Source organism: Anguilla rostrata, chromosome 1 (assembly GCF_018555375.3).
Source record: "Anguilla rostrata isolate EN2019 chromosome 1, ASM1855537v3, whole genome shotgun sequence".
Lineage (NCBI taxonomy): Eukaryota > Metazoa > Chordata > Actinopteri > Anguilliformes > Anguillidae > Anguilla > Anguilla rostrata.
Genome location: NC_057933.1, coordinates 1,615,001 through 1,630,000, shown reverse-complemented (window position 1 = coordinate 1,630,000; position 15,000 = coordinate 1,615,001). Strand labels below are relative to the sequence as shown.

At 47.3% G+C, this 15,000-nt stretch overlaps 2 protein-coding genes across 3 annotated transcripts in view; one reads left to right on the top strand and one right to left on the bottom strand.

Moving 5' to 3' along the window:
* si:dkey-34d22.1 (discoidin, CUB and LCCL domain-containing protein 1) overlaps window positions 1-7,915 on the bottom strand; it is a 23,512-nt gene extending 15,597 nt beyond the window's left edge. The window contains exons 1-2 of the mRNA XM_064307817.1: window positions 7,674-7,915; window positions 775-999 (exon numbers count right to left, since the gene is read on the bottom strand). Of these exons, the coding sequence (XP_064163887.1) occupies window positions 775-999; window positions 7,674-7,773 (325 nt within the window). The 5' untranslated portion in view covers window positions 7,774-7,915. The remainder of the gene's footprint in view (window positions 1-774; window positions 1,000-7,673) is intronic.
* A 2,373-nt stretch (window positions 7,916-10,288) lies between these two features.
* The window catches only part of LOC135258031 (glucocorticoid modulatory element-binding protein 1-like), a 10,718-nt gene continuing 6,006 nt past the window's right edge, over window positions 10,289-15,000 (top strand). The window contains exons 1-2 of one of the 2 annotated variants that reach the window (XM_064341262.1): window positions 10,289-10,403; window positions 14,114-14,281. In XM_064341262.1, coding sequence (XP_064197332.1) covers window positions 14,175-14,281 — 107 coding nt within the window. In that variant the 5' untranslated portion in view covers window positions 10,289-10,403; window positions 14,114-14,174. The remainder of the gene's footprint in view (window positions 10,404-14,113; window positions 14,282-15,000) is intronic. The other variant, XM_064341348.1, reaches the window with a different exon arrangement.

Genomic DNA, 15,000 nt, shown 5'->3' with positions numbered 1-15,000 from the left:
ACGCTCGACGAGCTCGTCAGAGCAGCGCACGCTCCGTCACAGAGCGCGTCAGTCAGACGAGTCAGAAGATCGTCAGAGTCAGAGTCAGAGCCTCCGTCAGAGTCAGAGTCAGAGTCAGAGTCAGAGTCAGAGTCAGAGTCAGAGTCAGAGTCAGAGTCAGAGTCAGAGCCTCCGTCAGAGTCAGAGTCAGAGTCAGAGTCAGAGTCAGAGTCAGAGCCTCCGTCAGAGTCAGAGTCAGAGTCAGAGTCAGAGCCTCCGTCAGAGTCAGAGTCAGAGTCAGAGTCAGAGTCAGAGTCAGAGCCTCCGTCAGAGTCAGAGTCAGAGTCAGAGTCAGAGTCAGAGTCAGAGTCAGTCAGAGTCAGAGTCAGAGCCTGTCAGAGTCGAGTCGAGCAGAGTCAGAGTCAGGGCAGAGTCGTCAGAGTCAGGTCAGGCCTCCGGGCAGAGTCAGAGTCAGAGTCGAGCAGGCCTCCGCCAGCAGAGTCAGGTCCAAGTCAGAGTCAAGAGTCAGAGCCTCGTCAGAGTCAGAGTCAGAGTCAGCAGTCAGTCAGAGCCTCCAGAGTCCAGAGCAGGTCAGAGTCAGAGTCAGAGCCTCCACGTGAGCAGAGTCAGGTCAGAGCTGCGCAGCAGAGTCAGAGTCAGAGTCAGGGCCTCCGTCAGAGTCAGAGTCAGAGTCAGAGTCAGAGTCAGAGCCTCCGTCAGAGTCAGAGTCAGAGTCAGGGCCTCACAGTCAGAGTCAGAGGCTGAAACCCCCCCCCTCCACACTTTGGGCCTTACCCAGGGGGGGGTCCCCGTTGCCGGGGGTGATGGTGAGGGACCCGGCGGTGGCGCAGTTCTGGCTGGGCTCCAGGTTGAAGTCGCCGAACGCCAGCCTCAGGCTCCGCCCCCTGGGCGCCTCTAGCCGCCACTCGCACCGCGTGCCGTTGGGGTAGGTGCCGGGGTAGTTCCGCGATGCCAGCGTGCCGCTCTGTGCCCCCAGCAAGGTGTGGCCACACCCATCACCTGAGGGGAGGCACACGCCCATCACTCACACTCAAACAGGTAAACAAAGATGCACCTAATCGCGCAGGTTTAATGATGAATAACATTACATTTAGCAGACACCTAGCCCAAGCAATAAGCAAGAAAACATAATAATAATAATTATAATAATAATACTACTACTAATAATAATACAATTCATTTTTCACTCATACTCTTTGCACAGTGACAAACTGTACACATTTAACTTCAAGCTCTAAATGTGGGTAACCATGCCAACCAAGAACCATGACCCCAAAAACCCTAAATACACAAAAACACAAACGGTAAAGACACTAATGCCATAAGACCAAATTCACCAACAGGACACAGACTGAACAGGTGAAAATGCTTCTAATGCACACTGACTAACCGCGTTTATTACGGTGAATTTGTGCTTTTCAATGTTCAGGCACTGCTCTGTTAGACAGTTAATGTGAATTTAGGCGACATGTAAATTATAGATACACAGAATATATATCACTAATTTCACATATGTATGTTTTAAAGCATTGACTGTAACCAGATTGTGATCACCTGATTCACCACCTGGTTTTATTCTCTCAAAGCTGAAGCTATGAGATGAGCTCTCAGAATCGCACTGTATACAGTGTTATAATTATTATTATTGTTGTTGTTGTCATGGCCACCGGTGCCTGTTTCATACAGTGGGACAATGACATTCCTCTGTTGCCGTGGACGACTTCTTTTGTCCTAAGTGGGCGGAGCCGGATTAAAGGATCAGCTGGTTTTGTGTGACATTCCCACACCTGGGCAGGTATGCTCAGTGGGCGTGGCTCTCTGTCTGCCCCTTCAGAACCACGAGCAGGAGCAGCCATGGGAGAGCCTGACCTGCACAATGGCCTGCCTTTCAGCCACAGCCCTGCGGTTAAATGGAACTGACCCCCCAAACCCTCACCTGACCCAGGAAGCACATCTGCAGGACCCCATTCTCACCCTCAGCTCTTTCTCTCAGAACTCCAGACTGCAAACTTCTCACCTGCACACACACCTGCACACACGCGCAACACATTCACGCTCACTCACTCTCACACTTTCACATTCACGCTCACTCACTCACTCACACACACACTCACACATTCACGCTCACTCACTCACACACTCTCACACTCATTCACACACACACACACACACAGTCACACACAGTCACTCACTCATTCACTCACTCATATTCATACACACACACTCACTCACGCACGCTCACACACACACACACAAGTGCAAGAACGCTCACACACACACGCTCACACACACACACACACATGCTCACAGGTGCCTGCGTGCACACAAACACACACATTTTTAAATGGTAAATGGACTGCATTTATATAGCGCTTTTATCCAAAGCGCTTTACAATTGATGCCTCTCATTCGCCAGAGCAGTTAGGGGGTTAGGTGTCTTGCTCAAGGACACTTCGACACACCCAGGGCGGGGTTTGAACCGGCAACCCTCCGACTGCTAAACACTCGGTCTTACCTCCTGAGCTATGTCGCCCCAATTGCAGTGAGTCACGGCACACACACACACGCACACGCACACGCACACGCACACGCACACGCACACGAGGGTGATAACCACCCTGAGCAGTGGGGTTGCAGATAAACCTGAGAGACGAGTGAGATGTTGTTTTTAAAAAGTGAAGACGTGTGTCTGAAAGGGCAGAGCTGTACAGAGATGCGTCACGGTGGAGGAAACGGCGGGGGGGGAGGGGGGGGGGCACAGCTGGAGCTCGTTACGCGCGACGACCAGGAATTTACCGCCGTGACTCACTGCAGTGGGGAGCGGGTCTTTCATAACATCCACTGAGAAACTACCTGCCTGGGATTACGGAAAACTCAAAGTACAGAACACGAGTCTTACTCAATCCCAAACTGATGCTGATGATATTCCAAGCTCTGAGTTTTCCTTCATCCTGATCTGGTCTCAGGATCCTGGCGTCTGTGCAGTCACGCGTGTGAAAGTGGGATCTGCTGAAGACTCCCTGCGTGGACCGCACCCTGTACTACCCCAGCGCTGAACCACGCTCCCACCCCACTCCTCGGGGGGGGGCAGGGGGGCCTCAGATGGGACCATCTCCCACATGCCTTCATCTACAGGCCATCCCACGGTTTATTCACCTGCCTGCCTGCGCAGTGCCTGCAGGTTTAACTCCAGTCCTGGAGGGCCGCAGTGTCTGCAGGTTTAACTCCAGTCCTGGAGGGCCGCAGTGTCTGCAGGTTTAACTCCAGTCCTGGAGGGGGCGGTGTGTCTGCAGGTTTAACTCGCACCTCTGCTCCGGGTGTCGCCCAGCAGTACCCCACCTGGGAATCGAACTCGTGCGGTTCAGTTCCCAAACCACTACACTACACCTCTGTTACTGAAATTGTGGTCCAGGAGGGCTCAGAACTGCTGTACCTCCCCCCTCCCTTCACCTGGGAGTCAGGTGTGAGGACAGTCTGGCGTCCAGTTAATTACCCGGGAGAAAAGAAAACCAGGGCTGGATTTGGATTTAAGGGCTGGATTTGAGGCCCCAGAGCAGAACAGCCCCAGCTGTGCCTCCTGAGGTAATCGCTTTGACCGGCCACCCCCTCCCGCCCCCCCTCGCGGTCCACCACCCCCCCCCCACCCACCCCTCCGCCACAAGGCCGCAGTTCATTTCCTGAGCATGCCGTGCATTTCCTGTTCACAGCGGCGGTATCTGGGCCAATCAGCTCCGCTCTGCTGCACCTGCAGGACCGTGACGCTGCCGCGTGTTTGCACACCACAGAAACCCCCCCAGCACACACACACACACGCACACACTCAAACACACACACACACACACTCCCTCTCTTACACTCACTCACTAACTCACACACACACACTCCCTCTCTCACACTCACTCACTAACTCACACACACACACACACACACACACACACACACACGCACACAATCCCTCTCTCACACTCACACACACACACTCCCTCTCTCACACTCACTCACTAACTCACACACACACACACACACACACACACACGCACACACTCCCTCTCTCACACTCACACACACACACTCCCTCTCTCACACTCACTCACTAACTCACACACACACACTCGCTCTCTAACACTCAGTCACTAACTCACACGCACTCCCTCTCTCACACTCACTAACTCACACACACACACACTCCCTCTCTCACACTCACTCACTAACTCACACACACACACACACACACTCCCTCTCTCACACTCACTCACTAACTCACACACACACACACACGCACACACTCAAACACACACACACTCCCTCTCTCACACTCACTCACACACACTCAAAACACTCACTCTCCCTCTCTCACATTCATTCAAGAGAAGCACTCACTCACTCACACACACTCACACAGAGAACTAGCCCATGCCTCATCCTAAAAACCCTCCCAACCTTTGGCCCAGTTTGGAGGGTAAAAGCACACCCCCAGTTCCTATGCACAGCCAGCTACAAAATAACTGGAACTGTTCTCTGGACCAGTCCTGTGTGCATGCCTGTATCTCTGTGTCTGTGTCGCTGTCTTTGCATGCACATGTGTGTTTGTCTGTGTGTGGGTGTGTGTGTGTGTGTGTGTGTGTGTGTGTGTGTGAGTGTGCGTGAGTGTGTGTGTACGAGTATGCCTGCATGCGACGCCAGAAAACATCTTCAGCGCACTGCATACAGGCCCTGCATAGCTGCGTAACCGTCCCACAACATTCCCATAACGTTCCCACAACGTTCCTACGACACCCCAACACTCTCTACTACATCACCAGAAACACAGAGGAAGCACAGACAGCTTCAGAGCTTCGTTCCGGAGTTTTCCCCACGTCACTCGTCAGTGCTGTCATCAGTAGTCAGAAAGGCGGCCACCGGCCAACAAGCAGCATTTTTCCCGTCTCCGTGGAGACAGAGGAGCAGGCCCCCACAGGCTCGGAGCCGATATCCCCACAGGAAGTTCCCCCGCCACCTTTCAGCAAACAATCAACCAGCGGACAGGAAGTTCCCCCGCTACCTTTCAGCAAAACAATGAGCCAGCGCCACAGTCCCGGTACCGACCCACTCCACCGTGACCGGTTCCATAAAGGCCTAAACTGCAACTTCCTGTTCAGGTGGGAACTCAGTCTCTCGGGCTGAACCCGCTTCTTTACGCGCTAACAAACGCGCTGAAGCTCCACCAAGCATCCGCGCTCACGCATTGGAATGCAGACGGTTCACGACAAAAAATACGATGAAAATAATTATAAATGACTCGTCGGTTTTCCTTGTGACTAAGGTGTGTTGGGGGGATGGGGGGGGGGGGTGGGTTACACATTGCACAAACGGGCGTAAACAAATCCCCCGTTGCCTGGATGCCAGAGCGTCTGAGCCACACGGTTTTCTGAACCTCTTGCGTTGGGGGCGGTGAATCACGGTGACCTCTTTTAGATTGCTAAACCTCAGAGCCTCTGCGTCAACACAGACACTTCCTGTCCAACACAGACACTTCCTGTCCAACACCATTGTTGATGTCTTCCCAACCTTCCTGAGGAGGGGGGGGGGGGGTTGTGTGTGATTTCACTCAGATGCTACTACAATTCAAACCTCCCCCCCCCCACCAAAAAAAAAGAATTATAATACTAATTCCTGTCTGTGTATCTGTACCTCACACCCTCAGTGTCCCAGCTCCTCAAACTGAAATGAGAGTGCCAGGGGTGAGGGGTGAGGGGTGGGGGGGGGTTCAGTTTCAATTTCAGTTTCAGTTCAATTCATTCATTGGAAAAAAACTTCCCCATGGAACCCAGTTCATTAACAGAATTTGAACTAATTGTATTGACTGACCGAACTGCAATGGAACTGACCCCTACCATATGAAACAAGCCCCCCCCCCCCCCCCCCCCCAAAAAAAAGAAAAGAATTTAGATGTGCAGAAAGAGTGGACTCCAGCGCTTGCTCACTGACCCATCATGCACTTGGCTGCTGAATCAATTAGGTGAGTAAGATTCACAAAAACAGTCACACCACAAACAAATGGATTGCCTCAAAGTCCACTCATCTGTGAGTCACCAATATGGAGGCCTAGCATGGAGGGACAAGTCTTCTTGAAATCCGTGTCTTCGTGTCGTAATAGGCCTCACATTTATGGACTATACTGCTTATGCTGAACATATTTTTTAAAAATCTAGAACTTTACAGTGCATTAGCAAACATACCATTGGTTGACCCTTCCAGATACTGCAATAAATATGTAGATTTTAAATGCATTGCTATGAAATGTCATTGTATTTTCCAAGAAGTGCACATGCATTGCACTATATATTGCAGTATTTTCAATTTTCAGAGAGAAAATCATTCATTTGGCAAGTCCAGCCCTTGGGGTCATACAGCAAGCCAATCACGAAGCGGGGATTCTTGACTCTACCCCGTGCCTTCCTTTCACCTGGCCGTTCCACAGGGAAAGTGAAGAGGGTCCAGGATCCCCCCACCAAAACTCTGAGCGCATGACAAAGACGGTTGCACATCCCACGCGCCTGTCGCGCAGACAAAACAATGTTCCCATAACGTTAGTGCGGTGGAGGAACAACTTGGAGGTCAGCAAGAAGACTGGCACGCGGTGTTCTCGGCCCAAATGACGCGCACGCGTTCGCGGGAATGCGTAGCGGCAGCGAGGCGGTTATCATATACTCCATCATCCTTTAGGAAACCCCATGACAGAGTCTGAAAACCAGACCTGTATCTGTTCAACTTTGTAGAGCAGCTAGAATCATTTCATTGCCTCTCCACGGTACTGTAAAAGCACCAATATTGTTTTAACACACCAAACATTTTATGTGAGAGATATACCCAATAAAATTTACCACAAGCAGCATGCGAATTTGGATTAATAAAACCAACTGGAGCAGAGCAACGCCTACGTTCTGTTTTGATTATTAATGGATGGTGCCCTGGTTCACCAAACGAAGGTCTGTTCGGCTGGAAATGGAACAGGAATGAAACGAGGGGCATGCGTTATATAACCAAGGCTCGTTAACTGGTGAAATGACGGCGATGACTGTCATCATGAAACCATGAAGGTAGTCACGTTCCGTCTTATACAGCGCGTATTTTCTTATTTACATCGGAGTGTCGAGGCACCGCCAGTCTGCGCCGAAATTATCCAAAACTTAACTTTACTGACCTCGTGCAACAGGTGCTTTCTGGTCGTTAACAGACCAGAGTATAGAAAATTTAACTAACTCAACGTACACTATACCCATATCATATGCATGTGTAGGCTACTGTGAACGCAGCTAACGGTTCGTGTAAAAATGTCAGCCCTGTCTCGCGTAAGCCGTGAAATAGCGTAGAGAATTCATAATGGTTTATGTATGTCAAACCCGTTCCCTTGTGTATAAACGCTTTATTTCTTATGCTCCCACTAGAGCTCGACTCCTTACAATCTCTGTGCAATGTTTACTACAGAATGGGAATCCGCCAGCAAACATAGGCTAGGTTATTCATTAACTTGGAAAGAATGAGAGAAACATCGAAACATTAAACACAATACGTTATGGTTATGATAATGACAATCATGAAATGATTGCCTATTTCTTGACTGTTACCATTCTTTTAACAAATGTAAAATACCGTGACATACTGGAGTTTTTCGACAGATATAGATAGCTTACCGTCTTGCCCGTGAACACCCAACGGCTGGAAACATAACGCAAACAACACCCAAATAAAGAAATCTAAAGCATCCCAAACGCTTCCAGACGCAGTGTGCATGATTTACGCGATGGGTAAGGTAAATCCAAGCGCTCGACATTTAAGCCATCGGTTACAGCTACAATTTATCGAGCACACATAGCTACACTACTAGCTAGAGATCCGCACTTCTCGAACAAGTTAAAAGGCTCAAAGAACACTGTAAACACTTTCCATTGGACAAGTGGAAGTTTACTGAACTCTCATAGGCTGTCAAACGTGCCCATCAAGTCTGAACTTTCAAGAAGTCCCTGTCCAAATAAGGATGGCCCGCAGGAGGAATTTTGCAATCTTATAATGGTGTCCATGTTTAATAACAACGTTTAATTCTTCATCTCAAATTGACGGTTTGTCCGTACAGAAACTACAGAGCAAATGACAGGCTCACCAATTTTTTTATTTTTTTTACTGTGTATTGGGATCAGAATTTGGACCGAAAATAAATAGTGCTTTTTGGTGCATACTTATTGTCTCCCGATGTTGTTTTGCTGCCTTAGAACAGTGGTTTTAAAACTCGTTCCTGGGGACCAATGGTGTGTGCTGGTTCCGGTCACAGCCAAAAATCAATTAAGGGCGTTAAAAAAAACGTGTTTTAGTTCTAGTTTAATTGTGCCTTCGCGGTTCAACATAATACATGTTCGGCTCATTGACATTTACTTCGTCACTGAACGCTTCATTTTTCAAAAACAGTTTCAGCGACCAGGTGAAGACACTTTCAGCAGTTCGGATCTCCAGGATTTCACATGTCAGCCTAAAGTAGAATCAATTAAAATCAATAATTTCATTGCAAATCAAAATTTTTTAAAAGGAATCATTTGTCACACAGCACATAAAAGCAGAAAATAAAAGCATTAGTTGATCTTACGGATTAAAATTCACGGGATGTGAATGTGGAGCACTTATTCTTCGCGGCATACAGAGCTATTTCTGACTCGATGTAAAACCATCCTTCAGTAGGCATTGAAGTGTCTAATTTAGAACAACTAAGAGAACATTAACACACAGGTTGCAATTACAATAGGAATGAAAACCAGTGTAAACAGTGGGTCCCCGGGACTGAGTCCGAAAGACCCCCGGTATAGCTGCACCATCAGATAAATTCACAGCAGGGAAATTCAAATCCAGCACCCCAGGAGCCAGTATACTGCAGGTTTTCATTCCTCCTCTCTAATCAGGGACATGGTTTGCACCTGAAGCACCAGGTGAGTGTAATCGCTGGCCAATCAGTGACGTGATTGGACTTTGGACCATGAGGCGGAGGAGAGAACCAGCAGTAATACTGACCTCAAGGGACAGATCCGAGGACTTCTCATTCACAGATTCATCTCTGTGTTTCTTGTTTGTTGCTTTTTAATGTTCCATGCCGGTACAAAAATAAGTTCAGTAAAACTAATAAAGGAGAATGATAGTTGTAACGATACATATTTAATGGGTGGCTTTAAGAGTTCGTTCGGTTTTTCCACAAAAATCCAGTTGTTCAAACAGAACTGATTAATACATGGCTTTCACCGAGCCACCGATCTGAGCTGAATGGCGGGTACGTGCAGTACGCATCACTAGTACACGCGCATAACAGCTTGTACCGCTGCGGCGTGTGGGGTGTTCATGTCAGGAACTTGCAACGGCTCAAATTACTGGGTAGTGTAAATGAAATCCCAGCATTTACGCCAGCAGTCACCTGCCTTGGCCCAAAAGGGCTGCGCGGTACGCTTTCCCCCTTAAAATCAGCAGCCAGCGCAGGTGAGGTGACAGACGAGTTACCTGTATATTCAGCTAATTTAACTGATCCAGTAAGTACTGGGTTACAGTGAAAATCAACAGACCCTGACGGCTCTCTCGCCCAGGATTACAACCTCCAGAATTAGGTTATGCCTACCACATCCAGCAGTTTCTTTTTCTTTATCAGTTACAGTTATGCATGTTACCTCTTTACATAGCTTTCAAAAAATCAGCCAAAAAAAAAAAACTTGTATAAAGAAACCGTAGAACAGTGAAACAAATGAAAATTGATGACAGTCTTTCATCTGCAATAGTATACTCATAAAAGGTTACAGTAAATACAAAGCTTGATCCCGGAGCACTGAATCAATCCGGTTTATTAGTTTGCTATGCACAATAGTGTACGAGTTTCACGTAACTGGAAAAAGCCCGCTACCCACTGGATGAAATGTATATTGAAGCTAATGCGTCGGTCAATAAGTTGACACTCCACGCTAAAAAGGTAAATAATGTCAACAAAAAAGAAAAGAAAATGCATTTGTGGCTACACTGAGTATGGAACCTTGAAAGTAAGCTTGCAACGCAGCCAGGTAAGTTAACTGTATCACACCTGTGCATGACAAAGACCACCTAGCTAGCTGGCTGACTGACACTGGACGGCAAGCACGCGCAGTGTTTTCCCCCAAAGTATCGCATCAAACCCTGACAGAGCTGTGTTTTATTTTGGCACGCGAGAGCTCAGGCAGCCAGGGAAACAGAGCGGTTTTACCCGCTTTACATATCGCGTGCGAACCAGGCGCATCTCGTGTCAGCCGCGCAGATGCTTCTCAGGCGAACATCCATGTTCGTGCTGCAGGAAGTGTAGCGAAGCAGCACGCGCATGCTCAAAAAACCTTTCCGAAAGCCGAGGATGTGTTTGCCACTATAAAACGGTAAGAAAATAATTCGCCGAGCAACTTGTTTTTAAGTTCGGGGTTTTCTGTCGTTTCGATGGGATTGTATCGCAAAATGTTGGGAATGGGAGTTGCGTTGATGTTGTGGGGATGGAAAGCGACGGCAGCCGTTCGGAGCGACGCCGCAGCCGCGATGCTGTTTGTGCACGTGCTGCCGCACAGGGCAAACGTCAGCTCGAGGGGGACAGTAACAGAAATACGGGGGCACGTTAGAAGTCGAAGCAGGCAACGCAATGTGCGCCGTTAGCCTTTGTTGGTGCTATAAGGCGGAGCTCCTACGCATCTTCTCTGTTTATTATTCGTTTGTACGGGGAGTACTTTGTTGGCATATATGACGAGAGGCGAATCCAGAATGGCGTGCACTATAGCTAAATATATAAGATGGAGCAAAACAGGTCGGGAGGGAGCTGGCGAGGTGGCTAAGTATAGTTTCGGAAGTGTTTATATAGAAAACCCTCCTAAGAAAACCTTCTGAAAATGCATAGGCTTCTGGTTTAAATAATGGCTACCTACATTATTTTTTTGGACTTTCGAATTTGTTTAGGGCTGCCGAGTTTGTGGTAGGTAGCTGGCGAGCTAGTAAATCAACTGATTTGGGAAGTTGAGATCTCCAGATGTATCCACATTGCCAGGCACTAAGCTTCGCGGGGCATACCAGCTGCGTGTATGTCACAATGTCACACAGTTAGCAACTAAAACTGGCTTGCTTCCAATCACATATTAGATTTGCTCCGCCAACTCTTGTCACCTGTTGTTGCCACAACAGTTGGCTGTGGGGTCCAAGTATGTCCACAGTTGTTTCTGCTTTTGGCGAGCGATAAGACGTGCTAAACTGCCGTGCTTGCAATTAATGGGACTGGTAGCTACTGTTAGCTAGCTAAAGTTGTTTCGCCTATAGCCGTTGTGGTGTGCTGTTAAGCTCATAGACATATATACATATGTATGTCTATGGTTAAGCTAATAGTGCGCACCGTAGGGAGATTAATTGTGGAATGCTGGTGACGTAACGGGTCTGTCCGTCAACCTTGCTCGTCGCGAGTTGAATGGAATACGTCGCTGGATCGCGCTCATGCATCAATGCGAGTTCAGTGCGTGATTCGGTAATTAAAGAGAGAGTACATCGATCTACATATCGGCAGTTAACATTAGCTAGTCTGCTGTTTAATTATTAGCGTTCTCTTTTCTTGGCAAGTGTAGCTAGTTTAAATTGACCAGCGGTGTATATTCTGGAACGTGTTTCACGCAATATTTATGTTGGACTAACGTTTATTGATCTCCATGTGCTCTCTGTTTCTTTACAAAACAATATCCGCTGCTGTGGAGTTCTTAATGGATCGTATTATTAATATCAATCACACTACTCAAGCGGGTCTAGCTGTAACTCAGTGTAGTTGGTAATACTGTCGTGCAATACGTGAGCTGCTGTCAGCGGGATAGCCCCCGTTACTTATTCTGTGGCGTGCAGCCAGTGGAAGTCACGCAAGCTCGTGCGGCCAGATGAGCGCAGTTCCGAGTGAAGCCGCGGACGTGATCACCTGCTTCTCTCACGCGCCACCTCGTCGCTAATCTTTAGCCTGTGCTGTGGTGGAGGCTGAACATCACGCACGCGGCAGACGTGGGTTAGAGCGTCGGTGGCCTGAAATGAAAGCGTTGTTCCGCGCCAGTGGGGTTCGAGTCTCGGTTGGCTAACGGGCAGATCCAGTGGTGTATACCTCATTAATAATTGAGAACAGTTGAGAGGCCGGACTAGTTAAAAATACTGCATCATTTAACACAGGGGTGTCCAGTCTTATCCGGAAAGGGCCGGTGTGGGTGAGGCTTTTTTTTTTAGCCCAACACTAAGATGCCTGATTACACTTAGCGATGTCTCGATAGAAGACCACGATTGGAACTGGTGTCACAGTCCTGGGCTAAAGGTCCAGTCCTTTTCGAATAAGACTGGACTGGACACCCCTCATTCAGCACAAACCGTTGGAAAGGGTAACGTCCACTCATGTCATTATTTATTGAGGTTCTTTTGAAAAGTGTGGGAATAATTTCTTGAGGCCTCCAGATTCCTCACGCCCCTGTTCACCTGTTTAGTCGGGACCATGAAGCTAAGCATTTGTCCCTCAGCTGTTCCTAACTGTGCCACACACGCACGCACGGACACATGCATGCACACACACACACACACGCATGCATGCAATCATACGCATGCATGCAGGCACGCACACATGCATGCACACAGACACACACACACACATGCATACATGTGCACACACACGCATGCACAAACACACACACACGTATGCATGCATGCACAAACACGCACGCGCACACACACGCACATACCACTGTTTAACCCTCTCAGAACCAGTTTGAAATACTCCTGTCTAGTATGCTTATGTCAAAGTAATTTAAAATCTTATTGACATCTACCGGCATCTTTAAATGTTTATATATATGCACAAACTGCATGGACATTTTACCACTTCCAAAATGAACATGATTTTTATTACCTTCTGTTTAGTGCATTTGAATCTTGGCTCTTACATAATTATTAAGAGGTTGAGAGATTCCATTACAAATTTTCATTGTTTGAAAATAAAGATTTCCCTGAAATTTTACACAAGGAAACATCATATGGATGAAGGATTCTTTCCAAAACTTCACAGCAATATCTAAAATGGCTTTATTGTTGAGATATCGTGGTCCTCTAATAAAGAGTTTGAGTTTGTACAAGATCCAGTGTGCAGGAAATATTCTCTTTTAGACCATAAAACATTTTATGTCTGAGCACCCATTTCGCAAAAATTAAAATGTATGCAGACCTTGCCCCTGTCTTTGCGTTGTGTTTGTGTATTTAGGGTTTTTGAGCACCTGCCTGTGCTTGAACAGGGGAGCACCTGCATTAAAATCAAAGAACATCCTGTCTGTTGTTTCTTTGAAGTTTCATGTCTGTATTGTCACATTGAAAAGCACTCCTTGGCACTAATTGGTTGGTAGACCGTTGTACTGTTCTGTCGGGACAGCAGGTCTGACGAGCTGCTTCATAGGTCTGCAGTGAAGTGGCTACTAGGCCAGGGCTTGCAGGTTTGAATCCCAGGTGGGGGCACTGCTGCCTTTTTTCATTTTTGTATTTTTTGAGGGCAGGCACTTAACCTGCGTTGCTTCCGTACGTGTCCAGCTGTATGAAGGGATTATATGCACACATAAAAGAGACATAAATGACTCTGGATACGCTGGCCTGCTGAGCAAATAATAATCTTTCTTATAATTTAATTTATTATTATGATTATTATTATTATTATTAATAATAATAATAATAATAATAATAATAATAATAATAATAATAATAATAATTTTTACTTAGCTAGCGAAGGTAAATACAGTTAACCTACTACTCACTCATGATGTAGCTGACAAAGCAGAGGGTGAAACAGACACGTGTAAAAATCACTGTGAAGAAGCAAAGTGTGAGTCATGAAAGGAAATAAATATCCTGAACCTGCACACAGTTTAATGCCCTCAGATGCAACATATTTACTGTGAAAAAGGTGTTTTGAGCAGGTGACAATCGGGTGCTTACCTGGCCACAGCATTGTCTTGCTGTTGTGCAGCTGGTGAATTTCACTTTGGAGCACCAACCTGTGTGCAGAGTACTGAGGAGCACTGAGGTGATTGGTTGCGCTTGTCCTCTGTCTCAGTGTTGAGCTGGATGATTGGTTGCAGCCACTCTGTCTCAGTGAGGCCCTTGGCGATTGGCCGATGGCAGTGTCCGTGGCAGACGTGGTGATGGTGAAGACTGAGGACGACGACTCCAACGACAGTGCCAAGACACAGGTCATCCTGCAGCTTCATCCAATCACACAGGGGTAAGACATGGGTCCCCACCCCCAAAAGTGAAGAGGAGGGGCTAAGAAATGGTGAAGTCCCACCCCAAAGAAGGAAACAAAAATGACTTTTAAGATTTTTTTAAATTGACATATATCGTAACCACCATATTTTAGACTTTCAGATAAACCTGTTTTTAAAGCATCTTGGAGTAGCAGCCCTGTTCTGGAGTGAGTTTAATTGGCTCATAGTGGATGAGGTTAGGATATGGACAGGGGAAAGCTTGTCCTCAGCTCATATTCTCAGACGCTTCATGAATGTCGACTCTGGATAATGTATCAAGAGCCTGGCTTGCACATCGTTCATAATACTATAAGCATACTTTATTACATGTTTACGCTGCACATAATACTCATAATGGGACGTATGGGATGTCCTTTGTGAGACATGTTGAGTAGGCACTGTGTTACAGCCTGTAGTAGGTGCTGGACAGAATGATCGTGTTTTCTGAATTTTTTGGAGATTCCGGTCACTTCATCTTCAGGGGGCTGTTTCAGGAGCCCTTCATATTAAGAATTTTGAGAATTAATTTTTATAAAACACTTGTATGCAGGGCAAATACCTTGTTAACTTTTTTAAAAAATGCACAGTTCTGGTAGAGTACATCATTTACATGGCTCAAGGCTAGGCCTCCGACAGCAGTGCCCCAGCTCGGATTCAACCCTGCAAGCTCTAGGTTAAAGGCCTTAAGCACAAGACC